Source organism: Mus caroli, chromosome 2, assembly GCF_900094665.2.
Source record: "Mus caroli chromosome 2, CAROLI_EIJ_v1.1, whole genome shotgun sequence".
Classification (NCBI taxonomy): Eukaryota; Metazoa; Chordata; class Mammalia; order Rodentia; family Muridae; genus Mus; species Mus caroli.
The window spans coordinates 120,542,450-120,568,772 of record NC_034571.1 but is presented as its reverse complement, the minus strand read 5'-3'; the positions used below and the strand labels follow the sequence as shown (position 1 = coordinate 120,568,772).

Sequence of the window (26,323 nt, the reverse complement as noted above, 5' to 3'; positions counted from 1 at the left end):
ACCTATTCTTTTTGTAAGTTGGCTATAATAACCACAAGTCTCTGAAGTTGTCCTTCACAGATGTGCCTGCCATCCCTGTCAGGCTGGTTCTGGGTTGCTGGCAGTAGATACCACTGACAGTGTGACCTCTTTCGCATTAGATGCTATACAGCTATCCTGACCCTGCCCATAGCTTTAACTACAGGGTGAAGCTGCAGAAGGTGTTGCCAGGACTTGCGAGTGCTCTGACTAACACAGTGTTTCTGTTCTCTCTGTAGAGTTCCTGGGCTGAGAAAGAAAGCACACTAAAGCGAGCAGAGAAGGTAAAACTGGGTTTCACACTAACCTCGAGGCTGATTCCCCATGTGTTGTAACAAGGCCTCTGTTTCAGTTAGGCAGCCCTAGATGTAACCCCATCCTCAGCTAAGTCGTGTCATTGTGCTCACACAGACACAGTCTAAGCAGTCTAAGCAAGCGGCACGTTTACTTCTTAAAGTCTCCTAAACACCAAGCACTTCGATCCCTGCGTTGTACTTAATGAAGAAGTCTTGCAGCTAGCTAGCATGTGTACTTTGCTTTTTAAAAAAGCCCGAGTGCTCTCTCTCTCTCTCTCTCTCTCTCTCTCTCTCTCTCTCTCTCTCTCTCTCTCTCACACACACACACACACACTCACATCAAGTAGGAAGAAAGGAGATGAGAGCTGGCCCGAGTGGTGGATGCATTGAGTGGGTGCCTGGTCTGGTTTATACTGGTTTATACTGGTTTACACTGCTGCAGACACGTGGGCTAACTTGGCAAGTCTGGCCTTGACCAGTGAGGTGGGATGTCACTTCCAGAATGCAGGACTTGATGGACATTTTCTGTTTAGGACCAGGGAGTGATTTCAGACAGGTTTTGTAAGGCACACTGTCTCTCCCACAGAAAGCTACTGTCATCAAGAAAAAGCAGCGTAGATGGTAGGTGAGAGCCCAGTGCTCTAACGTTTCTATAAACATTTATTTCTGAAAGGAGACAGAGGCCACACTGGGCTCCTGTTTGCTATTTCAAAGGTGTACCCCTGCCCATGTGCCACATGTGCCCTGGGATAGCTGTGGGTGTGGCCCAACATAAAATCGGGACTGTACTTAGAACACTTTAGAAAGTATTCATAGAAATTTTCTCTTGAAAAATGTTTACATGGTTTTCAAGAGTTAACTTTGTAGATGACATATTTTAGACACACTTGAAAGTGTTAACTGTTTATAAGAAATGTAGCAGAGAAAAGAAAAGAAAAAGCCTAAACTTCAGAGCAGGAGCAAGAATTACAGCCAAAGCTTCCACATGACCAGTAACGTCGCACTTTACCCAGTCTGCTGGTTTCAGACCTTTCTAGAACAACAGTGGGTGAGGTGCGGGGCCTCAGGCTCCTGGAAGCTGTCCCATATATATGGTGTGCCTGGGCACTCTCCATGTGTGCAGCCAGCTGTGTGTGGAGCCCTTTGTGCTCAGCTGCAGTGCTTCTGAGGTCCCACCCCAGCCTGCTGGCCCTAGGCTAGGTGGGTCCTCCCATTATCTAGGGAGGGTCTGATGCCCTCAGGCCGATGAGCCTTCACTCCTCCGATTGGGCCTCCTTTCTCTAGATCCCAGAGTGCTTGCCATTTCTCTTCTTTTTTGTAGATAAGTTCTTAATATGTAGTCCTGGCTGGCCTGGATCTTGTTATATAGACTTAATTGACCTCAAACTCCAGTCAGCCTGCCCTTGCCTCCTGAGTGCTGGAATTAAAGATGTGCAGCACCATGCCCAGCCCCACTTCTTTTTGACATTGAGACAATTATCTCTTGGCAGATAATAATCCAACTAAGTCTACACAGCCACTTTATGTTGTAGTGTATGTGAGTGTGTGTGTGTATGTGTGTATGGTGTCACTACAGTAGACTGCAACCCTTTAGTCGTCTTGACAGAAGATGTGACACTCTACATGGAGCTTAGGAGATCCTTGCTCTCACAGAGACTCTGCAGAGTTCTTAGGGAGAATTGCTCAACTCCACCATGACTCTCACTCCAGCCAGCTCTGGGCTCTTACAACACTGAGCACATGCAACCCCTGCCAGTGCCTTGCCTTGCTCCTTAGTGACTTTCAGCTGACAGCTCACAGGATTTTGTAGTTTGAGAGCAATGATGCCAGGCTATTGATAGTTCCTTTGTGGTGATGTTTTCCCAGAGAGACAAAGAGCTCCTAAAGGCCGAGTTCCTCCTGGTCTACCATGACTGTGTGCTCCCTCTTCTGCACTCAACACTGCTGCCCCCCTTTAGGTGGGCTGAGGAAGAGACAGAGGCTGCAAGATGGAAAGCCATTGCTGACTTCCTCAAGCAGAGCCGGGAGAACGAGGGTTCCCTGAAGGCTCTGCTGTCACCAGATGGAGTTCACAAACCATTTGACCTTTCAGAGCAGACCTATGACTTCTTGGGTGAAATAAGAAAGAACTCAGGCTAATGGCGGGCATGCTCCGATTCCCACTGGACCCAGGGAGCTTCCAGGAAGACTTGCCTCAAACAACTGAGCCAAAGACAGACTGGTTAGAACGTAGTCATATGCTTTTGTGTGCAAATAATATTTTCAAAGAACTAATAATTTGATTGAGTGTAAAACAATAAAATAAATTTTATAAGGAATATTGTTATATCTAAAATTTTTTTCAAAACATCAATTACTTAAGTGTCAACTTGAAGGTGTAGATGTCTATAAAAGCAGTTTTTAGCAAAGGTTAAACTTGTGATTATCCAAGAAAGTGAAAATATAATCCACTAACTGGAAAAAGATATTTCCAAGTCATAAGACTGATCCAAATGTAATGCCAAGGACAGGGCTCAGTGGTAGAGTGCTTGTCTAGTTCATGCAAGGCCCTGGGTTCCAACCCCAGCACTGCAAAGACAGTCTAAAATGCAGAATATACAAACTGCTGAATGTTGCTAGTGATATTTGTAGGTTATTCAGAGAAATCGTGTTGTTAGTCATTTAATTTAGTCTGATGTTTGGGTTGCTTTACTCCAGGTTGGAACAAATGCAGAAGCCTTGTCTTTTAAAGTCAATATAAAAAGTCCTCCGTCAAAATGATTTTTTTTCCCACATTGAAGAGTGGAGCTGACATGGCTTTTCAAAGAACACCCAGATCTTAGTACATTTCAGATACACTCTCGAAAGTTGCCAAATGTCTCAAACCTTTATTGTTAACAATAGCAGCACCAGGTAACCCTCGGGTGCCTGGTCATGCTATCAGGTGACCTGGGTAATAATGAGTACCAGTTGGTACTGCTGTGTACCTGGTCATGGTTTTCAGGGCTCCACAGTAGCTAGGTGGTCCTCTGAGCTACTGTGGGATGCAGGTTCTGATCCATAATACTGTTGAAGAGACAGACCAAGCAGGTTATATGACTTGCATACGGTCAGAGCTAGGCAGTGGTATAGCTGATGTGCCATGTATCATGTCTGTAGTGACAGTTTTGGCATTTGGGTTTCTTTTAAAACCAAAAATATGGGAATATATTTTTGTTTTAATCCCAGGTGTGGGACATGGGGCTGCTTCAGATTGTCCACAGCAGCTGACTGTGATTTGCCTCATGCTCTAGCAGGGGCGTTATTTTACCAATGGCAGATAGTTTCTGTGACTGTGTGACATTTGAAATTATGAGGACTTTTCACAGGTATATCCTCTAAATGCTAGGACCTCAAGAGGCATGGTTGTTGGTGCTGGAGGTAGGTTCTTGGTTGGTAGTTGGTTGCTGGTTCCTGTTTGTTAAGGAATCTCATGCAAAGAAGAAACCTCAAGAAGGAGAAATTAGATATCCTAACAGCAAAGCTCAATCTTGCCCCAAGGAACTTGATGCCCCTAATCAGCAAGGAGTAGTCTAATGATAATGTTGCCCCCTCCTCTCTAACCTTTTTTCTCTCCTACCTAGTGTTAGGGACCTGAAAGGGTGGGGCAGGTTGAAAAGAAAAAACCACCAAGCAGCTAACTCCAGCTACACATGTCTACTGCCTCAGAGGCTCCACCTCTTCATGTGTACGCAGGCAGGACTTGTTACAGTCAGCCTGCTGCCCCGAGAAGTGTATTCTTTAAAAGAAAAAAATGTGCTAATAAAATTTAAGAAAGGTATTTAAGGAAAAGTTGGGATCAATGAAGAAGAGACCAATCTAAACTGTTAGTCCCAAAAATACATTTTAACAATGTATTACCCTATAAGAGACCTTTATTATTAGACATTTATTATATTATGATGCTTCTGAGCTGTTCTGACTTCTACTAGGCCTAAGCTCTTAAAAGTCCCATTTCTTTTTGATGTTTCCATATGGGACTAAGCCTTCAACCTGTGAAATCTAGGGAGACATACTTAAATTCTATCCAAACCACAATGGGCCTTGGATTCCTGGCCCAAATTATGACAGACAAGTGGGAACTTGACCTTGAAATAAAAACCCATTCACTGCGCCCCTCTGTGTTGCCCCTCTGTCCTCAATGACTGGTAGGGACTGAAAAGAAGACACCTTTTCTGCCCATCATTCGAAGGCAGCTCTTCTCCTTCCGAAGGTCTCTCAAGCTGTTTCTCCCTGGAAACTCTGCCTGGTCAGATGTGCACAGGGACTCCAGGGACTTTCCTACCCAGCCATAGAGTCGTCCCCACTTAGTCGCCTGGAGGCCTGTTTCTAAAGGAACCTAAGGCCACATCACTACTACCCACTGCCAAGTCAGATTTCTCTGTAGAATCCATGGTGTGTGTGTGTATGTGTCTGTCTGTCTGTCTGTCTGTCTGTCTCTGTCTGTCTGTCTGTGTGTATATGTGTCTTGTGTGTCTGTGTGTGTCTGTGCCCATGGCCTTTGTGTGTGAAAGGGAGGTGTTGGTGGGTTTTATTTTTTGTTTGTTTCCTTTTTGTTTTTTCATGATGAATTCTTTGATGTATGTATGTATGCATGTATGTATGTAGTATGTATGTATATGTGTGTGTATTTTTTTTTTTACCTAGTTGGCTTATTTGTGACTGGCACCAGACATTTGGGAAGTAAATAAATGCTGGCGAGGTCCTTTTAGTGGATGCAGGAACAGGAGAAAGAGCCACTTTCAGAGCTTTCAGGCTGTCTTTCCTGTTCTTATGCACACATGGAAAAAGTACAAAGACTGCCACAGTTTAGGTGATGCCAGGCCAGAAAGAGAGCGACACAGGGAGTTGGCCTGACTAGAGGGGATAGCGCCATGTGGTGGCATAACCCGGCCTGTGAGAAACTTTTCCTTCCTTTCAGTCAGTGGAATCTTGTTTTTTCAGCAAAACCTCTCTGGCTTTTTAAATGTCACCTTTTAGCTTCCAAAACAGGAAAGGGTTGTCAAGGAGCCAAAAGCATCCTGGAAACAGTCCTGGTGTGTGTGTGTGTGTGTGTGTGTGTGTGTGTGTGTGTGTGTGTGTGTGTGTGTGTGTGTGAAGAAATGAGGCTCAACAACAGGCTGAGTTAGGCCTGAGAGAGCAGCATGAAAGGACAGGCAGGAGAAGCCTTCTCCACAGGGGCCTACGTGGTAGGTGAGGAGACTCCCTACATCAGAACCATAGAAACTAAATCACAAGGCCATTCTTCCCCAGATTCAGATGTCTAGCCTTTTTATTACTGCCTTCTAGAATGTGTGTGTGTGTGTGTGTGAGAGAGAGAGAGAGAGAGAGAGAGAGAGAGAGAGAGAGAGAGAGTGATGCTCATTTAGAGAGTGTATGTGATGTTCAGAGGACAACCTCAAAGAGAGAGTGTGCAAAGCTGCAACAAACTCCCTAACAGAAGCAACTGGAAGGAAGGTTTTGCTTGACCATATTATTTGGGGAGGGTCTCTTGTTCTCTGCTCTGTTATACAAGGCTAGCTGGCCTTGACCTTCCTGGAATTCTTCTACTTCTACCTCCCAACTCAGGAGTGCTGGCATTACAGATGCATAGTGGGTCCTGGGGATCTGAAGCCAGGTCCTTACACTTTCCCAGCAAGCCCTTTACCCACTGAACGGTTCCCCCAGCCCCTCTTGTCACTGCTCTCATATTCTACTTGTCTGCTGGAGGTCCCTATCCCTGGGTGCTTGAGATAATGTTAAAGGGCAGTGAGTCTCAGGCTTCAGCGACTCTCTGGTCCAGTGTCCTCCTGTGAAGTCTATGGGTGAGCATTCCCACACCCAGGGCAGCCTTGTCTGCCCATCTCAGGAGCATCTTGGAAAGCCATTATCTCTACCAAGGAAGAAAGGAGGCAAAGGTGTCATCTTCAAGGGAAGGCTTTGTCAGCCTGCAGTGTGATAGGATATCCGTTGCAGGGTCCCCACACTTCCTCTTGTGTAGAGTATTCCCAAGGCAGAGGAGTTCTCTGGCAGAGACAATGATCAGACCTGGTTGTTGGCTCACTGCAATGTATTCTGTTTCCTCAATTCAAAGAGGTGGGGACAGAACTGCACTTCCTTAGTTGCCTGTACATCTGAGGGGTGTCACCGTGTATCCCCTTGTTTATTCAGAATGTTGCTGGGACAACTACTATACTACCAAGCTGAGGGCTATCTCTGACCTAACTTCCAGCACGCACAAGTAGCCAGGAACCACAGGAAACACCCTCAAAGGGAGGGTGTGATGGCTATGAGGTCCTCCAATGGTGTCTCATTTTTGTGACATTTAAATTCTAACCATTTGGGCTGTGGTCGTAGCTCAACTGCTGCACAAAAAACAAGCACTCGAGGAGTTCAGTCCTCACATAGACAATGCCAAACACAACAACAACATGGAACGCACTGGCTGGGGAGGCCCAGGCCAGCAGCTGCCTCCAGGGCTTCCTGGTAGGCCAGTCTAGCCTTCTTGGTGAGCTCCAGGCCAGAGAGACTCCAAAAGCAAGGTAGACAGCATCTGGGGATGTGCTCTAGGCTCCATGTGCACATACGTATGCACCTGTACATTCAATCCATTCCAACAGTTCTATAACGGGGGCATTTATGGCCCAATGGCAGTCCAGTCAGCAATACGTATACAATACACATTCCTGTCTGGATGCTCCCTCTCCAAACCTCTACCTGACCTTGGAGCCACCCAACTCCAACATCCAAAACTGTTTCAGGGCCACATAAGTCTGATAACAGTCTCTGGAAATCCAGCTTGCCCGCTGAGCTCCTGTGTCAAGCACAGTCACCACATCAACTTGGAGAGGAAGGAATGAGAGATAAGGAAATGGCCAGAACAGAGCTGACCTGCCACTCAGGTAGGACACTGGTGGCCTATGGCATCTGACTCAGCGGTGACTGACACTGAATGTGGGCTTTGGGCAGCAATATAACATTGAAATCATTAATGGGATGCAGCTCACCCCCGGGACTTTGGTAGTTCACTCCGGCTTAGTCAGTTTCTTATAGTCTACAGGTATGTTGGACCTTACCCTGTCCATCGTATCTAACACTACCAGCAAAGATTAATGCAGAACTTTGTTCTTTCTCAGAAGCCAACCTGGAGGCTATCAAAACAGCAAAAGGAGGAGGAGGAGGAAGGGGAGGAGAAAGGGGTGGGGGCGGGTAGGGAAGGTTGTCGCTAAAATCTTTATGACTGGAGAAATGAGAGGCATCATCATTCAGACACTCATTATGGGTGCTCCGTGCCACCAGGCAGCATTCCAGATGACACAGTGGCCCACTGCCAGAATACCCTGCTCTCCTGAAGCCCACGGCCTAAGGAAGGGTAAGGGACAAGGGTCAGGGACAAACGGCAATGAGCAGTAAATGAGCAAGAGAAATTCCCGGTAGTAAGAGTGTACAGAGAATTAACACGTGATGGGAGGGTCTACACTTAGCTCGAGCCAAGGATAGCCTGCCTTCCCTTGCCCACTGGGTGGAACTGAGACCCTTGATCAGGACCCAACAGAAACAAGGGAGGGGGAGAGCAGGGGAAGAAAAGCAGAATTCAAAATATTGCCATGCTGTGGTGACCCTCCCTCTCCCTCCTTCCCTCCTCTCTCTCTCTCTCTCTCTCTCTCTCTCTCTCTCTCTCTCTCTCTCTCTCTCTCTCTCTCTCTCTCTCTTATTTTGGTAGGTTTTGTTTTGGTTGTTTGTTTGTTTGCTTGAGGCGTGGCCTCACTCTGTAGCCCAGGTAGGCCTTGATCTCATGAGCAATCCTCCAGGCCTGATGAAGAAAAAGAATCCTTGGAACCGGAGAGAGCAGCAAAGCTGCAACAAAATCCCTAACAGAAGCAACTGGAGGGAAGGCTTTGCTTGGCTCACAGCTTGAGGGGCAGTCTATAAAGGCAGGCAAAGCACGGCTGTGAGAGCACAGGTGACTGGCCACACTGCGTCACGGGCAGGAAGCAGAGATGGATGCTGGTGTTCAGCTCAACCTCCTCTTTATATTCAGGGTGAGATCCTATCCATGGGATGCTTTCACTACATTTAGGGCAGGGCTTCCTACATCGACCCAGTGTAGAAGCCCCCTCACAGATAACCCTGGAGGTGGTTTGCCTCGTGGGTAAGAGAAGATCCTGTCGATGGTGATCATTGCTATGAAGAAACCATGACCGCAAACACAGGTTGACTGGTTGGGACGGCAGTGGTGTGTGGAGGACAGAGTGATGCAGACCCAGAGCCCAGTTACCCTTATCCTGTCTCTTACCCTTAACCCTCTAAACAGCCATTTCCTTGTCCACTTCTGTGTCGGACCTAACATCCTGTGATTAATAGATAAAAACCTTTGGGGATTTATTAGCTTAGCAGACCACTGGCCTCTACCAGCTCAAAAGCAAAGAACAGCATCAGACAGCGTCTGAGGCCTGTAGGAAAGATTTGCTTCTCTGATGTTTCCACCCAAGTATCTTAAAATTACTTTGATTTATGACTTTCTATGTTCTGCAGCTATAAGACTGTGAGATACACATCCTAACTCTGTGTTTTCCAGGCCATGGGCACTCAGATCTGGCTCCAGAACAAGCTATCTCTTACTCCTTTTGAGGTGAGAGATGTATTTTTTTTTTTTACATCAAAATATTATCCCCCAAACCCTTGTGCACCTTTCCTGCCCCAGCCCCACTCCAGAAGGTGTTAGAGCAATCACAGCATGGAGAGAGCTCAAGAAAATCACCCCATAAAATAGTCCATTTGACCTGAGCTCACCCCAAAGCTGACCACACTCAGAGTATCTAAGGCTTGGCCTTGGATTCAAAGCTAGCACAGGATCACAAAGCTTCAAAACGGATCCAACATTGAAGCCACAGCCGAGAGACAAAGCTCATTGGCTGAGGAAGCCCATCAGGACTCAAGACGGGATTCAAACAAGATGCAAACCCTGTGACACAAGATGCCTCATGCCCATGGGACAAGCCAAAATCACGTGATCTTTGAAGACTGGAGAAAATATCAACATCTGTAAGAGAAAAAGACAAAAAGAAAACCAAGAGCTGACAAGTCTAAGACAACATAGTTATTAGCACTAAGGCATTAAAATGACTACCATAGCCATGCTCCAAGAAGTGAGGGGAAATCAATCTATTTGCAACCAAAAGAAGACAAACCATTCCAACTGGGAGACAGATGGTACAAACAAGAATTGAGGTAAATTTTAGAGAGATAAACTACTCTAAAATGGCAAACCTTAGTGTACACACACACACACACACACACCCTAACACTAGGTGAAATTAAAATATGTAAAAAAAATTCCACTTCAGATAGACTACAGAAATTTATTTTTATAGGGTCTCTTTACTTCTCTCTTGCCCCATATGGCGGTCCTTGTATTAGATACATATAAACTAAAAATATTACCCAATAGCACTATGATTTTTGCTCTCAACCATAGTAATACTTTGCCCATATATTTATCACCCACAATACTATTCCTTCATTTCGACTGACACAAGCTCCTGACAGGTAGAATTTTTCTTTGCTGGAACTTACGTGTATGAGCACAGCATACTGTGAATTCACAGTATGTGAATATGTGTATATACAGATGTGTGCTCTATCATGTTCTGACATAATCCCTTGAGACAGGATCTCTCAGTGAATCAGGAGTGAGGCTAGCATCCAAAAAGAGCACCAGTGATGATCTGTGTCTCTGTGTCACTAGAATGTGTTTAGAAGCTGCTCTAGGAAGTACAGTGTACATAGTTAACATCACAGTCTACTCAGAATTAATACTTTCGAGGCCAGTGAGATGGCTTATCAGGTAAAGGCACTGTCCCTCAAGCCTGATGGCCTGGGTTCAATCCCTGGAACCCGTGTGTACCTCTTACCCTGCCCTATCTTCCCTGATGCCCCATGTAGATTATGGTCACATCCAAGGGGGCCACAGCCCCAAAGAGAGACATAGCACTTGTGTGTAACATTCAGAAAAAGTGGATGGCTTTGGATCCATTCTGTCAGCAGTGTGGGGCCTGAGCTTGTGAACTATACGCTCTAGGACTTGGAAAAGGTTGAGGACAGGCTGTCTGGAAGCTTGCTGGGAAGATCTTTGCCTTTCCCTGCAATGCCTTGGCTTTAAGCTTCATGTATCCAAACTCTGCTGGCTGCTCCAGACCAGGCAGAGCTAACCAGCTACTCCTCCCACCTTGCCCAGGACAGGCCCTGGAATTCCCTGCTGTTGCTAAGGAACAAGACACAGGGCTCTTGTGCAGGACATCCCCCAGTCCTGGGACAACTCTTCCATGCCTCCTCTCCTACTCCTGAGGAGGCTTTTCAACTGGCCTGCTGGAGCCAGAGGGGAGGAAGAGGACTCTGGGGCGCCAGGCCTTCCCTCAGGGCGGTGGAAAAAAAAAAAAACCCAAGGTGAGTGGGTTGTTAAAGAAGAAAGTAGCCCAGTCTCCAGACCTGACTTATGGGTGTGTGAAAGGAAGAGCTTTGGGTCTGGAAGCACAGCAAAGCAGCCAGCCCCAGGCTCTAAGCAGGAAGGAACTGCCTGGCCCCAACCCTGTGTCCTAGCTGGACTAGAAGGACAGCAAGAGGAAGACCCAAGAGGAATTCAGAGTACCTGAGGAGGGAGGTGAAAACCAGGCTGCTCCAATCCTTCCGTTAGACTCTGAGGACAAAAGCAGATGCTTTTGTGACCACTCTGTGACCTTAACTGGAAAGGTACAACAAAGCCACGTGGTGGTGGTCTATCTGAACTTCAGAAGTGTCTGAAGGAGGCTAACCACACAGTAGGTCCTCAATAAACAATCTTTATCTTAGCAAAAGAGCCCTTGCTTACACTCTGAGCATAGAGATCACCAGGAGCATACATACAAAGCTGTTCCTTTCACACAATGTCACTCATGTCTTCTGGAGTCCTTTGCTCCAGCATTCAAAAGTTCCTTAGCAGGGAAAGTCTAGAAAGACCTTCTGCGAGGCTGGTCCTGTCCCCTCTCCTGTCTAGCACAGTGCGCAGAAGGGCCCCGCTCTACTGGAACCTTTCTTTTCCCCTCCCAGGCGACGTCCCTCCGACCGATGGGTGTGTCTGTCTATCGGGCGGGAGGTGATTCTTGAACAGCTGCGGGCGCAGGCGAGTGCTGCGGAGTAAAGACGCCAGGCAGAGGTGACAGCATGGCCTCCCGGGACGCACCGCCGGCCACCAGCTACGCCCCGCCTGACGTGCCCTCGGGGGTCGCCGCCTTGTTCCTCACCATCCCCTTTGCCTTCTTCCTACCAGAGCTGGTGAGTGTGACTGCCCCCACCTGCGGGGAGGGAGGGGCAGAACCGGCAGGGAACCTCGCTGGCAGCTAACTACAGGCTCCCTCTTTCCCTGTGGGTTTCCCAGGCTGGGTTCCTCTAGAGCGAATTTTCCTCTTTCCCAAAGGATGAGGAGCTATCCCCAGGCCACTTGCTTGCTGGAGGGGTCCAGCCACCTTCTAGACTATCCAGACTTCTAAGAAACTTCTACTGCCTCGTTTCTTTCCCCCTAGCTGTTTGTACTTTACTAAAGTTCAAAGAACTAGGGGACTCTTTAAAGGGCCTTCTGAAAGAAGGTCTCCCAGTATTTTCTCAAATCACATCAGCTGACTTTGAACTTTGATTTATGTGTGTTCCCTGCCGAAGGGAGCTCATGACAGCATCGTCCATAAAACAATCTGAACCGCCCAGGTGACTCTGAGAAACTTGTTGCTGCCCAACTCTGGGACACCGCAGAGCAGAACTAGGCACTGATCCCTGCCAGCACTCAGCAATGCATTCAGTAGAAAACAGGTTTCCTCAGCTGGCTCCTGCTATCATCCACCTCCCCAACTCCCCGCCAAGCCTCCCGTAATATCTAGTTTGTGGGTGAAATTTTCTTCCTAGCCCTGAATTTGACCATGCTGCCTCTGGGCTGGGAGGAAGACTTGGAATAGGACAGGTTACATAAAATGGGTGTGGCCAACGCTTTCCCTTCTGGTCTTCATGGAAGGTTAGGTCCCATTGAGTGACCTTTAGGCAAATTGGTTAAACAACAGCCATTCTTGGGAAGCTTTCTTGTGGGTCCCACAGGTGGGTGGCCTTGATAGAGCCTCCACCAAAGAGGCAGGTTTCTTCTAGCACCAGTCCCCCACAAACGTGGGCATCCAGCCAGGCTGATCAGATCCTGAGCTGTGTGCCAGGCCCTGGGTGTGGGCCTCACTTTGGAACAGCCGCATGGGTGACAGGATGGCTCTGCCACATTCTATTGAGCAAATGCTTGCCAGTCACGCAAATCATCATCAGAGGAGTGGCTACCTCCCAGGGGTCTCTGTGGCTGGAGAGAGGTTTGGGGGCAATTTTTAGAATGCAGCACATCGTTGTGGCCAGAGGAGGGAGGGGTCCAGGCCTGTCACTCACTGGAAGAAGGCTGGATTCCTGAGGCAGGAAAGCAGCCAGGTAGAGAGTTATCACTAGAGGTCCTGACAGTTGTCCCCTGCAGTTGGATTCCTGGAAAAGTACTTTCATGGTGTCCTGGGACTTTGAGGGGATGAGGTCATTGTCATTGATTTGATTTTCTTGACTTATTTTTAAACAGTTTTAGATTTCTCCTAAAGCCACAGTGGCAGCATAGGAAGTCTGTTCCTCACTCTGAACCCCACAGGTCTCTCCAAACCAGGAAGTTAACATTAGCACTTTGCCATTGACCATTGTTGTTCTATTTGCTCATTTCCCCACTAATATCCTTTCCCGAGCCCAGGAGCCAGGTCAAAACTCCTGATTCTGTTGGCTGTCCTTTCCCCTTCAGTCAGGAGCGGTTCCTCTGCCTCCGTCTTGGTATTTTGGAAAAAGCACTGGCCAGCTGGCTGTGACGGACCCTTGTTGCAGTTAGCTCTGTCTATGTTTGCTCGATGTAACACTAGTTTTCATTGGAAGTCATCTTCATTCATTGATGAAAACTTAGAAAATGCAGAATTGTGTTCACAGATGGAGCACATGCATCATCATCTCTCTCTCTCTCTCTCTCTGTGTGTGTGTGTGTGTGTGTGTGTGTGTGTGTGTGTGTGTGTGCGCATGTGCAAGTGAGGGGGGATCTGTGTGCATGGGTGAGTCTGTGTGTGAACATGTGTCTGAGTGTGTATGTGTGAGTGTGTGTGCATATATATCTGCATCTGAGTGTGTGTGTTGAGTGCATTATTCTGCACATGCTTCTTGTACCTGCTATGAGCATGCGTAGAAGAACTCCAGGATAATGTGTGTGCCTGTATGGAGCATGGGGAAGGAAGGGAAAAGATCAGATTTTGATGTCATGGGCAGAAGAAGCTGGGAAGCTGTTCTGGGTACTGAATCAGTTTGTCTGAGGCTCTTCTTTGGCTCTGCTGCTCTGATGTCTTCTCCCTCCGCTGTCCACTGGGGCAGTGTAAAAGCACCATGCCTCCAGGGACCCCTGACCCTTAGCCCTCTGGTCTGAGACAAAATATATATAGAAGGCATTAGAAAGCAGGGAGGCCAGGACACTTGTGCAGAGCACAGAAAGCAGAGCCCAAGAACTAGGGTGCAGTGATTCTTCAGTGGGGTAGCTCCAGGTGACATAGACACATGGTGTCTACAGTGACCTCTCCTAACCACCATGTGAATGTGAGGTGTGTGTGTGTGTGTGTGTGCGCGCGTGCATGCATGCATGCGTGAGTGTGCATGTGTATGCATGTGTGGAGCACCACATGGAAACCAAGAGTGAGCAGATTCATTGTCAGATCGCATCAGACAAGTTCTCCCTTGCTAGCCATGAGCCACCTTGGCTCTAGCTCTTTGTAGTTCTTGAAGATGACAGCAAAGTTAGTTCAGGCTCCAGTAGCCTACTCTAGTGATCTTTGTTGCCTACAGTGCTTTACCTCCCAATCTTCAGCATTAAAATTCACATTTAAAATGTTTTATTTTGTGATAGTGATGGTTCTAACAGGAACCTGTATTCCCTGCATCTTCCCAGTGGCCATATCTTTCCTAACCAGCATTGTTTTCAAACCGGAAAAGTGAGGTTGGGAAGACAGATCTCCCATTTCGAGTAGATTTATCTGAGAGCAACTGGGGTTCAGGACTGTCCCATCACACAAAAGCCCCCCTTTCACTACTCTTGAGACTTCCCCAACCATCCCACTTTCTCACTATTCCAAACAGTCTCTTAGAAATCAGCATTTTTACACAATAATTATTCTAGTTATATACAGAAATGTAACTGAAGAGTATAAGACCTTTGGGCACCCACTCATCCCGTGAAGTGTGATGTTCTTGGTGTATATCCCCAGTTTGTTGATTCAGTTATCTGTAAGGACATAGCATAATCTAACCCAGCTCTATTGAATGTTTCCTGTTCTAGGCAGTTGCTATTGGCATCTTGCTCGGGCTTCTGTTGGGGGGCATTTCTATTTCTCTGAGGGGAAACGCCTAAGAGTAACTTGCTGGGTAGAACAGTAGGTGTCTATTTTGTTATTATTAAGAGACTAAGGAGTTGTTTTGCAGGGTAGCTGGGAAATGTTTGTCTGTTTTGCGTTTTCATTTCTTCACTAGCACGGTAGGAAACTTTAACACACCTGAGGGTTTGTTCAATGTAGTGGTGAGTCTTATTTGAACGTATAACTTGACAATAGCCTCTTGAAGGTGAGGGACTTTTCACACAGTGGGTTTTAAGAAGAGGATAGACCTCCACTTATTCTTCCCACCCCATGCAGAGTGTGGGCACCCAGCACTAGGGGCTGAGCCTGGGGTGGGCAGGGCAGCCAGCCCTACCTCTTTCTACAGAGCCAGTGTTTGTGAGAGCAGAGGGCCCACCCCATCGTGACCTGGGTGACTCCTGAGCTTCTTGGCAAGCTGAAAGGTGGAAGCTGACAGACCGCCCCAGTGGCTGTCCCTGGAAAGTCATCTGAACTTTACCCTTCTCATTAGTTGACTCTTTAATTAGATTTTTGCTAATTAAAAAGCAGAAGGTGAGAAAATTCTTAGAGGGACAGCTAGTTAAAAAGGGAGGAGGCCTGAGCTCCCTGTTTGATGCTGGGAGCCCTTCTTCCTTCTATCCCACCCCCACCCTAGGAGGTTCATTTCTATGTGTCACCCCAAATCCCCAGTTTCACCCTGACTCCAATCTGCTTGCTTGTTTCTATTTAGCCATATTGAAGAGTTTGTTTGAAACTACAGAACCCAACTAGAGCCAACCCCGCTGGGACTGAAAGTGACCAGGTGGTCTGCACAGAGGAATTAGGGGCTTTCCTTAGAAGTTGGATTTTCTGTCCCTAGCTGTCCCCTCTCCCCTTCCAATGGCCCTGGCTCATGGAAAAGCGGCTCAAGTGAAGCCTGTTCCTCACAGACTGACTTTGTCACTTCTCCTGTGACCTCAGCTTGAGCTCCAGGCTCTGTTCTATGGTGGCTAAAAACAAGAAGGGAGATTGGAGGATAGATCTCGGTGGGCAAAATGGTCATTGTGAAAGCATGAAGACCTGAAGTCAGATCCACGGCACTCGGGGAAAAGCTGAGAAGAGAAGCACCCAAAACCCCAGCACTGAGGGGCAGATGCATGGGGCTGGGGTTCACTAGCCAGCTAGCAGAGCCGAAGCATCAGGCTGCAGGTTCAAGGAGAGGTTCTTATCTCAGAAGGAAGGAAGGAAGGAAGGAAGGAAGGAAGGAAGGAAGGAAGGAAGGAAGGAAGGAAGGAAGGAAGGAAGGAAGGACCAGGGAGAGACTTAACTCAAAATTAATTAATTAATTCTAAAAAGCCATTGAGGAACACATCCCTGTGTCAAACATCTGGCTTCCAAATGTATGCACACTAGAATGAACCTGCGTAGGTAAAGACACACACACACACACACACACACACACACACACACACACACCCCAAAGTTATAGAAGCAATCCAGAGAACAGTAAGCACAGGAAGAGAGCACTGCCCACTCCCAGGTTAGGGGAACAAAAGGGAAGCCGTGTCTGGTGCTTAAACCCTGAAAGAAGCTCCGGGCTTGCTGACGTCTGAATCAATGCCTAGAGGGGCTTTCATGAAACAGTTGTCACCCAGACAGGGGCCACAGGGACCTAGGGGTGAACCAGATGTTTCTGGAAAGAAAGGGACAAGACTGGAAAAGGCCACAGAAAGAGCCCACTCCTTGCTTCTCACCAGTCTCTGTCCAACACCCCATCACCAGACCCTGTCAAGGATGGCGCAGGAAGTCCGTGCCCCGAGGAAGATGAAGGAGAGGGAACTGAGCAGAGACACACTGAGAATCTGCCTGTTCTGATCTGCATCCCACCTGCCTCCCTTCCTACTCCTAGGTCTGTTCTGGCCACATGAGCCTACTAAAGAACCAGCTACTCTCTTTAAATAAATGTTCTGTCTGTCCAGACAAGCAAGACAGACAGCTGTGGTCAGTTTAGAAGGCCCGCAGATTACAATGACCTCACATGTATATCAGGCTTCAAGGAAATAACCAGGGTCAGAGGGCCCAGGTTGGAGTCTCACAGTTTAAGCGGGCTAGCCTGGGCACTCAATTCATTCCACCATTCCCAGGGTGTTTTCTCCCAGTCAGGGCAGAGCTGGGGGAGTCAGGAGAGTTTCCTGAGAGTTGTCCAGATCTGTGAGTGGAAGAAGCAGGCTAGAGCAAGGAGGAAGTCTAAGATCTTTGACCTTTGGCCCCAACTGCACTCTGGTCCCTGCTCTGCCAGTTTTCCTTTTTGCCCCCTCCCCATCCCTGCCAGCCAGCCTCATACCTGCAAACCCTTGGGTCCTTCCCCATTTGCATTCCAGATTCCCACTGCCTGGCCACAGCAAAATACCGCCCCTATGGGCCCCCAGAGTGGAGTCTCAGGGCCTTCCCATCCAGATGTCTAGACTCTAGAGTCTAGAGAATTGGTTCTCAAGCCATAGGTCGCACGCAATCCCTTTGGGAGTTGAACGACCCTTTCACAGTGGTCATCTAAAACCATCAGAAAACACAGAAAGTTACATCACAATCCATGGCAGTAACAAACTTTACAGTCATGAAATAGCAAAGAGAATAATTTTATGGCTGGGCGTCACCACACTATGAGGAAGTATATTAAAGAACCACACATTCAGAAGGTTGAGAACCACTGCTCTGCAGAGTTCTGATCTATTTCAGACACACCCATCTAATCTTCCTGATTTAGATGCATTTTCTGAGCTTTCCTTTTCCATTCTGCCTCGGGAGGGTTTATAACCCTCAACCCCTACCCATCTCGATGCCTTCTCTACCCAAGCAATTCCTTTAAATATCATCTTTAATAATACAGTGTTGTACCAGGGCTTCCAGTCAACTTAGGATGGAGAGGAATGTGGGGAATTGGACAAGGAAGAGGCAGTGGGGAGGGAGAATCCAAACAGAGCATCCCACCCACTCTCTTAAGAATTTCAGATGCCGGGCGTGGTGGCGCACACCTTTAGTCCCAGCACTCGGGAGGCAGAGGCAGGCGGATTTCTGAGTTCGAGGCCAGCCTGGTCTACAAAGTGAGCTCCAGGACAGCCAGGGCTACACAGAGAAACCCTGTCTCGAACCCCCCCCCAAAAAAAATAAAATTCAGGGACCTGGGAGGGAGCAGAGCAAATGTGGATGAGAACAAAGCGAATGAGCCTCTGTCCTCATCAATCTAGGCTTCTGGGAGAAGGTCCAGCTCACAGCTGGGTCACAGTGGCAGGCTCAGAAGAGAACAGTGGGCACTGCCTGATGAGCGTTTCCAGAGACCCGTCTCTCTCAAAGTAGCCATTCCGCTTGGCACCCAGCCTTCTGCACTTTGCTGGGGACATGAAGACCTCAGGACCCATTTCCTGCCTCAGAAAGTCAGGGCCGCCTGGCGTTGGTGGCGCACGCCTTTAATCCCAGCACTCGGGAGGCAGAGGCAGGNGGATTTCTGAGTTCGAGGCCAGCCTGGTCTACAGAGTGAGTTCCAGGACAGCCAGGGCTACACAGAGAAACTCTGTCTTGAAAAACCAAAAAAAAAAAAAAAAAAGAAAGTCAGGGCCCAGACAGCAAGCAGGGAAGAGAGACAACATGGAGGGTGGCAGTGAAGGCGTGCTGGGCTTTGGTAGGGTGGCTTTCTGGAGGAGGTGACATCAGCCTGGTCCCTGCCCTGTAAGATCTGCTCACAGCTGAGCTGAGGTGGTCTCAGCTGAGGGCACATAGAGGAATCAGTGGGAAGACGTGGGGAGTCAATGCCTGATGGGCTGAAAGCAAGTGGCTGTCACAAAGGATGCCTGGGTTCCTGGAGTCAGTGGGTGTCCAGAGCAGCACTGAGGGCTTCCTGAGAATTCACACAGACATGAAATTAGCCACAGAGCCTGGGCCAAAAGGAGAGAAGGAATCAGCCTGTGTGTGAAGCCTAGGGGCTGGCGAAGCCTAAAATGAGGGGTACATTTTGCTTCCTAGAATCCACAAATGGAGAAGAAAAATGAGAAAAACAAAAAAAAAACAAAAAACAAAACAAAACAAAAAAACAGTCCCCCGTTCCCCATTAACACCTAGTGGTTTTTTTTTTGTTGTTGTTGTTGTTTTGTTTTGTTTTGTTTTTAATTTATTTTTAAGAATCAGGAAAGAAAGTGCCTTTAGCCTTTGGGTAGATGAGAATTATTTTTATCATTCTATTTTATGTCACATTGTAAATCTGTGCAATTTGATCAATAAAACTTGGGTCAGTCTGAGTCTGAATGGGAGGGTGTGGCCCAGGAGCAGGAAGTCCCCCCAGATCAGGGAGGAAGTGCAGGCCAGTTTGCTTAGAAAAGGCACTAGCTCCAGATTTCCTGGGCTTTCTGCCAGGTCTGGAGAGCACTTACAGGGCCCTTCTGTGTCTGTTCTGTAAGGAGCAGTGGCCAGCCTGTGGGGCTCCAGCCCACACGTTCTGGCTATCTGGATAGGCCAGAATAAGACATGGCCTCATAGGAGGCCTAGGCAGTCTGGGCAGGCAATTTCCTGCTAACCTTAAAGCCACAAAGAGAAAAATGTTCTCACCATGAGTCAGGGTAGAATGACTCAGAGTTTGTAAGAGTCCTGGGTGGTATTTATTGCGCATGGAAGTGCCACACAATGATTGATGTTTTGGGGTTCTGATGGAGGTATTTGAGGGAGTTCCTTAACTTGTCAGAGCAGTGTCCTCCCTAGACCAGAGCTTCAGAAAGACTTCCTAGCCAGTGTGTCAGACTATTCAAAGCACCCTGTAATGTCTCTGAACTATCCATCCACAGAGGCCCACAGTAGCAAGGCCCGCCCAAGAACACAGTGGCTGGCACTGCCTGTGGCCTCTGGTTTCCACCGAGGGCCATTCCTAGCTGGAGTCTGCATTGAGTGCAGTTCTTGTGTTAGTGACTAAGCAAGTCAGGCCCCTCTGTTAAATGCACCTTCTAAATAACCTTTATTTTTTCAGCTATAGCTTCTGGTGTGAATTGAGCAAGCTCCATCGCTTTAAGCTTTGCTTACGTGGTCGGAGATTTTGAGCTAAACACCACCTGCCCCAGCATAATGCATCTACTCTTGTCTTTTTAAGTTAGGACCTTAAAATGAGCATGCTCAGAAATGGACCCACCCCATGTAAACATATATAAGTCATTGACTAAAATCCCCAGGCTTTTGGGTTCAGACAGAGCTTTAGACCTGACTCCCAGTACTCTCCTTGACTGTTGCAGGGGGTTGTAACTCTCCACTTTTATATCTTGGCTGTGATGCCTTTGGCTTTGCTTCCTCCAAGAAGCCAACCCATTGCATTTGACAACGTGACATGTGTAGAGATGACACACTTCAGGGCCCCTCCCACTGCTCTGTCTTTCCCTCAGCTGTGTTCTCCTTTACCACCTTATGCCTGGCTTGTATTTGCCATCCAGGTCCCAGCATTTCTCATCCCGCCCACCCTCTACCCCATGCTCAGAGCAACTGAAGTAGCCTTGAAGTCCTTATCACAGCATCACTGCTGTGAAGAAGAGCCATCCAGGGTATATAGGCTAGGGCAGGATACTACAAAAGCTGTGGCTTAGAGTCAGGGAGGCATGCCAGAGGATGGTCTTCCACAATAGACTGTGCTTCACACAAAAAGAGATGTTTCCATGGCAACTGGTGTGTGTGTGTGTGTGTGTGTGTGTGTGTGTGTGTGTGTGTGTGTGTGTTAAAACAAAAGACTCAGGAAATAGTATTTCCTTTTCCTCAGACACTGAACTCCACACTTTCCATTCTGGTCTATTTGATTTCTTCAGGCTGGTCAATGACCCACTAACATCAAGTCATAACCTACAAACAGGTCCATATTTAAAAGCTCTGGTGGAGACAGGCAATGGTGTGGTACAGGCCTTTAATCCTATCACTCAGGAGGCAGAGGCAGGTTGAGCTCTGAGTTTGAGGCCAGCCTGGTCTACAAAGCAAGTTCCAGGGCAGCCAGGGTTGCACAAAGAAACTCTGTCTTGAAAATAAACAAAAAATTTTAAAAAAGGAAGGAAGGAAGAAGGAAGGCAAGCAAGCTTCCACAGAGAGAGTGCTGAGAGTTGGGGAATCTGCCATTGGGTGTGGGGCTCCTCCCTGGATAGGCTTGGAGGTCTCTGCAATCAGGGGTCTGAGGAGACGGCTCAGCACTGTAAGAATTTGCATTGCTTTTGCAAAGAACCTGAATTCTGTTCCCAGTACACACACTGGGCACTCACAACTGTCTGTAACTCCAGCCCCCGTGTATTTGACAACTTCTTTTGGACTCCTTGATCTCACATGTGTGCCTACCTTGCCCCCTACACACACCACACACACACACACACATCCTCTCTCTCTCTCTCTCTCTCTCTCTCTCACACACACACACACACACACACACAGAGTGCATAATTAAATATAAAATATGTATTTTTAATTGGAGATGGGCTGGGTACATAGCTCAGTAACAGAGTACTGCCTGACATACACAAAGCTCTGGGTTCCCTCTCCAGCACTGAGAAGGGAGTATTCATAAAAATTGTGTCAGGGAAGGAATAAGACATGATGGAAAAAAAATCCCTGTATTGTTCTCACTGTTTTACAATCAGCTTAAAATCTCAGAGTAATTCTTGCCATTTGTTTTCATTAAAATCTCCCTGAAGTTGAGGCATTTCGACAGGGTGGCACTAACCCTCAAGCAGTGACCACAGCAACAGGAATGCCTTTGATGGGTCGCTACTCTCCAGGCTTTTGTAGGAGATCTACCTGAGAAGTTCTAGACACAGCCCAGGGTCAGTGGCATCTCGTTCTTCCACTGAAAGACTTCTTGCATGCCCTTGTATGTAGCAGTATTGTTTCCCCATAGCCAAAAGGTGGGAGCAACCCACACAGGAGAGATGATGATGAGCAAAGAGAAATACGCATGCCTCTTACCATATGAGGGGATTGTGCCCCGATGAGCCCACTGCAAGCTCAAACTCTCATGAGTCGAAATAGCACTGACTACGCATCCCTTCTGCAGAGTCTAACTTAACAGCACAGGTCCACTGCAGAGTGTCACCAGTTCCCATCCATGAGTTCCTGGTCATCTAGGAGCCTTGCTCACATTGCTGCCCGAGGGGAAGACGGAGGACCCACCTCAACACAGAGCACTAGGCCAGGGAGAGGCGCAGCTGCTAGACTGAGTTTCTACTAGAGGCTTCCCATGTTTGCCTGTTGCAAAGCCAAGAACTCATAAGCTTCAAACTGTCCTAAGGCGAGGACTGCATTATGCTATGCAACACTAGTTTGCCTTGAAACAAAGGGGAATTCTGGCACATGCTAAACACAGACCTTGAAACCAATGTACTAAGTAGGATCAGCCAGTTGCAGAAGAGAAATTCTGTGTGACTTATTTTTATCTGAGGTACCTTGAGTTCAGGGGCTCAGAGAAGAGAGAATGAAGACTGCTTGGGCTGGAGAAGGAGGAAATGGGAGGCTAGAGTTTCCATTTTGTGATAAGGAGCAGGACCTCAGCAATGGTTACATACAGTATGCCTGTGTGTAATTTCACTAAGTTGCATGTCTATAAAGTGGTTGAGATGGGAATTTTGTGTATTTTAGTGCCATTTTTACACTGTATCTTAGCCTAAGGGCTGAGGATCAGCATGTCTTAGTACAATTTTTAAAAAGAGGAAAGGTATACAAGTGTCCCACAGACCTTTGATTCCATCAGCCTACTTGGAGGGACAATAGTTTTGAGGCATCAGAGCGACACGGGGCGCCTTCAGGGCATTGGGGTTCCAACCTTGGGCCTCGCCTGAGCGAGTCCTGTACAGAACTCAGTCCTCCCACCTTGTAGGTAGCTCCAGGAGCTCCCTGGCTCGGTTTCACTTCTGACTTTATGAGCCCCACCCATCTTTTGACTTGATCTTTGCCTCTCAGTTCCTGGGGATTCCTGGTACACTCTGTTGTCACCCGAGAACCAAGTAAGGGAGGAATCTCATGAAAACAAAGATGGGCAGGAAAGACAGGAATGTGGTATTGGCAGGGGGTGAGACCTGCCCTGCTGAAATGTCACCCAGCTATGCAGAGAAACCTGTCACCAGTGTCTCCACCTTCTGCAAGCCTCCAATGCTCAGCTCTGTGTGCCCCACACTGAACCCACCCCTGGTGTGGAGCCCCACCGTGCAGAGCTGACATCTGCATACACTTCTTCTTCCTGGACCATCACTTAGGCAGTCTTTCTCAGAACCTCTGGGTAGACTGACTGCACCAGGCCCTGGGCAACACCACTCACATCTGCTACATCTCCTGGGAAGGCAGGTCTCATCAGGGACACTTTAGAACCCTCCGTTTTGCCACCCAGTTACTCTCTTCTTGGTCTTTTAAATTTTTTGTGTTGCTTATTTTGAATCATTTTAAGCATGACCATTGTCCCACATTGAAAACTCTGTCCCCTGCTGGTTATGGTAAGAGGGAGAGAACTTTGGCCTCACGCCGACCTGTTCTCCCTGAAGCTGAACCAGGGTCCCAGTCCAGAAATACTAGGTTCATTTTTTTTCCTGTTCTGCATAAATTGCAGCCTGCTGGCATGCTGCTATCTGTTGGGACTTGTTCCCTTTCTTCTCCTTTCTGAAGGCTGCAGAGTTTCCCACTCTGGCAGGCACAGCTGGTTTGATTGGTGTCCTCTAGAAGAGCATTTGGGTCAATCTATCTTTTCTCTTCTGCATCTTTTAAAAAACCTTTTTTCCTATCTTTTCTCTATCTATATTAGATGCAACAAGCACCCCTGTATGTTCTTCACTGTGTTCATACCTTCTGTGTGAAGGACAACTTAGAAAGCGAAGTTACTGAGAGGAGCACTTTAATTTAATGTATTGACCAGTATTTCCAAAATAGCAGGGTGGCTAGTAACACAGGTATTCGCCAGGTGTGGTGGCACAGGGCTTTAATCCTAGCCCTTGGCAGAGGTCTGTGGATCTCTGTGAACCTGAGACCAGCCTGGTCTACATAGTAAGTTCCAGGACAGTTAGGGCTACATAGTAAGAACCTGTCTCAAAAGCAAAAATAACAAACCAAACAAGACCCCCAAACTAGTTATTTAACTTAGAGTAGCTGTGGACCTTAACTAACAGCTACAGATGGACTTGGGAGGCAGGGCAGAGGAGAGGTCTGTTAAATTTAAGGGCAAAAAATTGTGTGTGTGTGTAAGTACATTTTATTTATTTATTTATTTATTTATTTATTTTAAACTCCATATTTTGTTCCCCTCCTGGTCCACCCTCTGACTATTCCACATCCCATACCCTACCCCCTCTCCCCCTCACCACCAGACCTTTAAACTCCCTGGGGCCTCTTGAGACTGGTCTCTTGAGGGTTAGGTACATCTTCTGTGACTAAACCCAGACCCAGCAGTCCTCTGCTGTATATGTGTTGGGGGCCTCATATCAGCTGGTGTATGCTGCCTGGTTGGTGGTCCAGTGTTTGAGAGATCTCGGGGTCCAGGTTAATTGAGACTGCTGGTCCTCCTACAGCTGTGTAAGTGCCTTTTAAAAGGCTTTCATCTGTTCTGCCAAAAGAATCTATGCTTCCAAATAGTATTATACTCACTCAGCAGATTGATCTCCCATTTCCCATTCCCACCCCTGGATGTGAACTTCCCATCCCTCAAGAAGACCAGCTAGGGCACTGCTCATCTGAGTCTTTCCCATGTGAACTTCTTCTTGTCTTCTTGCCCCCTTTCAATTGATTATTATCTCAGCTCAAGCTTATCTGAATCTCCACAAGCCAAAGTTAGACTAGTCAACTTTCTCAGAGCCCCAATGGACCAGAGAGCCCTCTCCCCTGCTAGATGGATGCAGAGGCACTGGTGGTTTAAATACTTTCCTACTGTTCTCCCCCCACCCACCCCGCAACTAGAGCTGGCTGGGATTCAAACCCCAGGGACAGGGATGCACAGATCTGAATGGGCAAACTAGAAGCAAACAAAACTGGCTGAGGGGTTTTGGTTTCAGCAGCACTATCTATCTGGAGTCCTTCTGACAATGCAGCTTCTCTGGCTGCTTTGGGCATCATCTCTAGGGCCCAGCCCAGACCACTGAGCTGTCTCTGAGTCTACAGAGAGTTCCAGGAGCTCATGGGACTCAGTGCCCTGACCTAAGGTGGTGCCAAGAGTTCCTGGGTTTCTGTTCTGGTTTTTCTTTGTGTTTTGTCTTGCAGCATTGGCAATTGAACCCAGGGTATGGCTGAGGTCAGGCAAAAACTCCACCATCAAGTCAAGCCGCACCCCAGCTTCCCCCCCCCCCCCCCCATCTATATTAAAAGCTCTTTACCGCTGTGCCATTCTGGGGTTCTTTTCCTTCATTAAACATTTTCCTTCACTCAAAGACAGCAAGGATGCTCCAAAAGTTCTTTTTCTAGTTTTTTTTTTTTTGAATTTCTGTATTTCAACTTAACTGATGCTAATACTTGCAGTTACTGTGTCCAGTAGAGGCTTAAAGGGCACCATGTTTTCCTGAGCCCATGAGACTCTGGGGATTTTTCTTTATATATATATATCATGCTCAGGCCTGCAAATGTCACCCACTCCTTGACATCTCCGAGTGTGTATATGTGTAGGTAGATAGGTAGGTGGGTAGGTAGGTAGGTAGGTAGGTAGGCAGGTTGGTAGGTAGATAGGTAGGTTTATGATCATGAGTGCCCATGGAGGCCAGAGGTGTTGGGTCCCCCTAGACTTGGAGTAACAACAGTATGAACTATCCAACATGGGTACTGGGAACTGAACTCAGGTCTTCTGTAAGAGCTGTATGCTATAGCTGACCTTTGCTATTTTCTGGGTTCTTTTTCTCACCCTTTATCCCACCGGTTCACCCCCTATCGCTAGGTAGGAGAGAAAGGATAGAGAGAAGAGAGATGGATAGAAATCCCTGAATCTAATTTCTTTTTGTTTGTTTGTTTGTTTGCTTGTGGCTGGTCTTTGCTACTTTGTGGGACCTTTTTCCCACCTTTTATTCCCCTAGATAGGAAAGGAAGAAGGATAAAAGGGAGAGAGAGATTCTTGAGTCTAATTTATTCTGTTTCTTCTTTAAGTACGGTTACTAACAAACCACAACACCCCCGTCTCCCCCAAACAGCCACCAACCCCACCTCTCGAGGCTCTAGCATTTATACAGCCTCTGAAAAGTTCCCAAAATCCCAAATGTCACATGATCGCAGAAACTATCTGCCACTGACCAAAACCATGCCCCTGCTAGAGCACAAGGCAAATCATGGTCAGCTGCTGCAGTCTGACGGAGCTCCACATCCCCACACCCGGGATTAAAATGAAAGCATATTTTTATAATATTTCTGCAGTTTATAATAAAACAGAAATCTCACTACAGTATGCATTCGTAACCACTGAGTCACCTTGCCAGCACCCAACAAGTGGGTTATGGTCTAAGAAACATGACCAACCCTTTGGTTCAACTTTATTTTATGTTTCTTTCTTTTTCCTTCCCTTCCCTTCCCTTCCCTTCCCTTCCCTTCCCTTCCCTTCCCTTCCCTCCCCTCCCCTCCCCTCCCCTC

General features: G+C 47.5%; 2 protein-coding genes across 5 annotated transcripts in view; both read left to right on the top strand.

The window, feature by feature from the left end:
- Nucleotides 1–2,632, top strand: part of Nphp1 (nephrocystin 1) — a 49,643-nt gene extending 47,011 nt beyond the window's left edge. For all 4 annotated transcript variants that reach the window (XM_021183855.1, XM_021183849.2, XM_021183845.1 and 1 more), the window contains exons 19-20: nucleotides 258–302; nucleotides 2,181–2,632. In XM_021183855.1, coding sequence (XP_021039514.1) covers nucleotides 258–302; nucleotides 2,181–2,453 — 318 coding nt within the window. In that variant the 3' untranslated portion in view covers nucleotides 2,454–2,632. The remainder of the gene's footprint in view (nucleotides 1–257; nucleotides 303–2,180) is intronic.
- An 8,811-nt stretch (nucleotides 2,633–11,443) lies between these two features.
- Mall (mal, T cell differentiation protein like) overlaps nucleotides 11,444–26,323 on the top strand; it is a 24,861-nt gene continuing 9,981 nt past the window's right edge. The window contains exon 1 of the mRNA XM_021156259.2: nucleotides 11,444–11,621. Within this exon, the coding sequence (XP_021011918.1) occupies nucleotides 11,511–11,621 (111 nt within the window). The 5' untranslated portion in view covers nucleotides 11,444–11,510. The remainder of the gene's footprint in view (nucleotides 11,622–26,323) is intronic.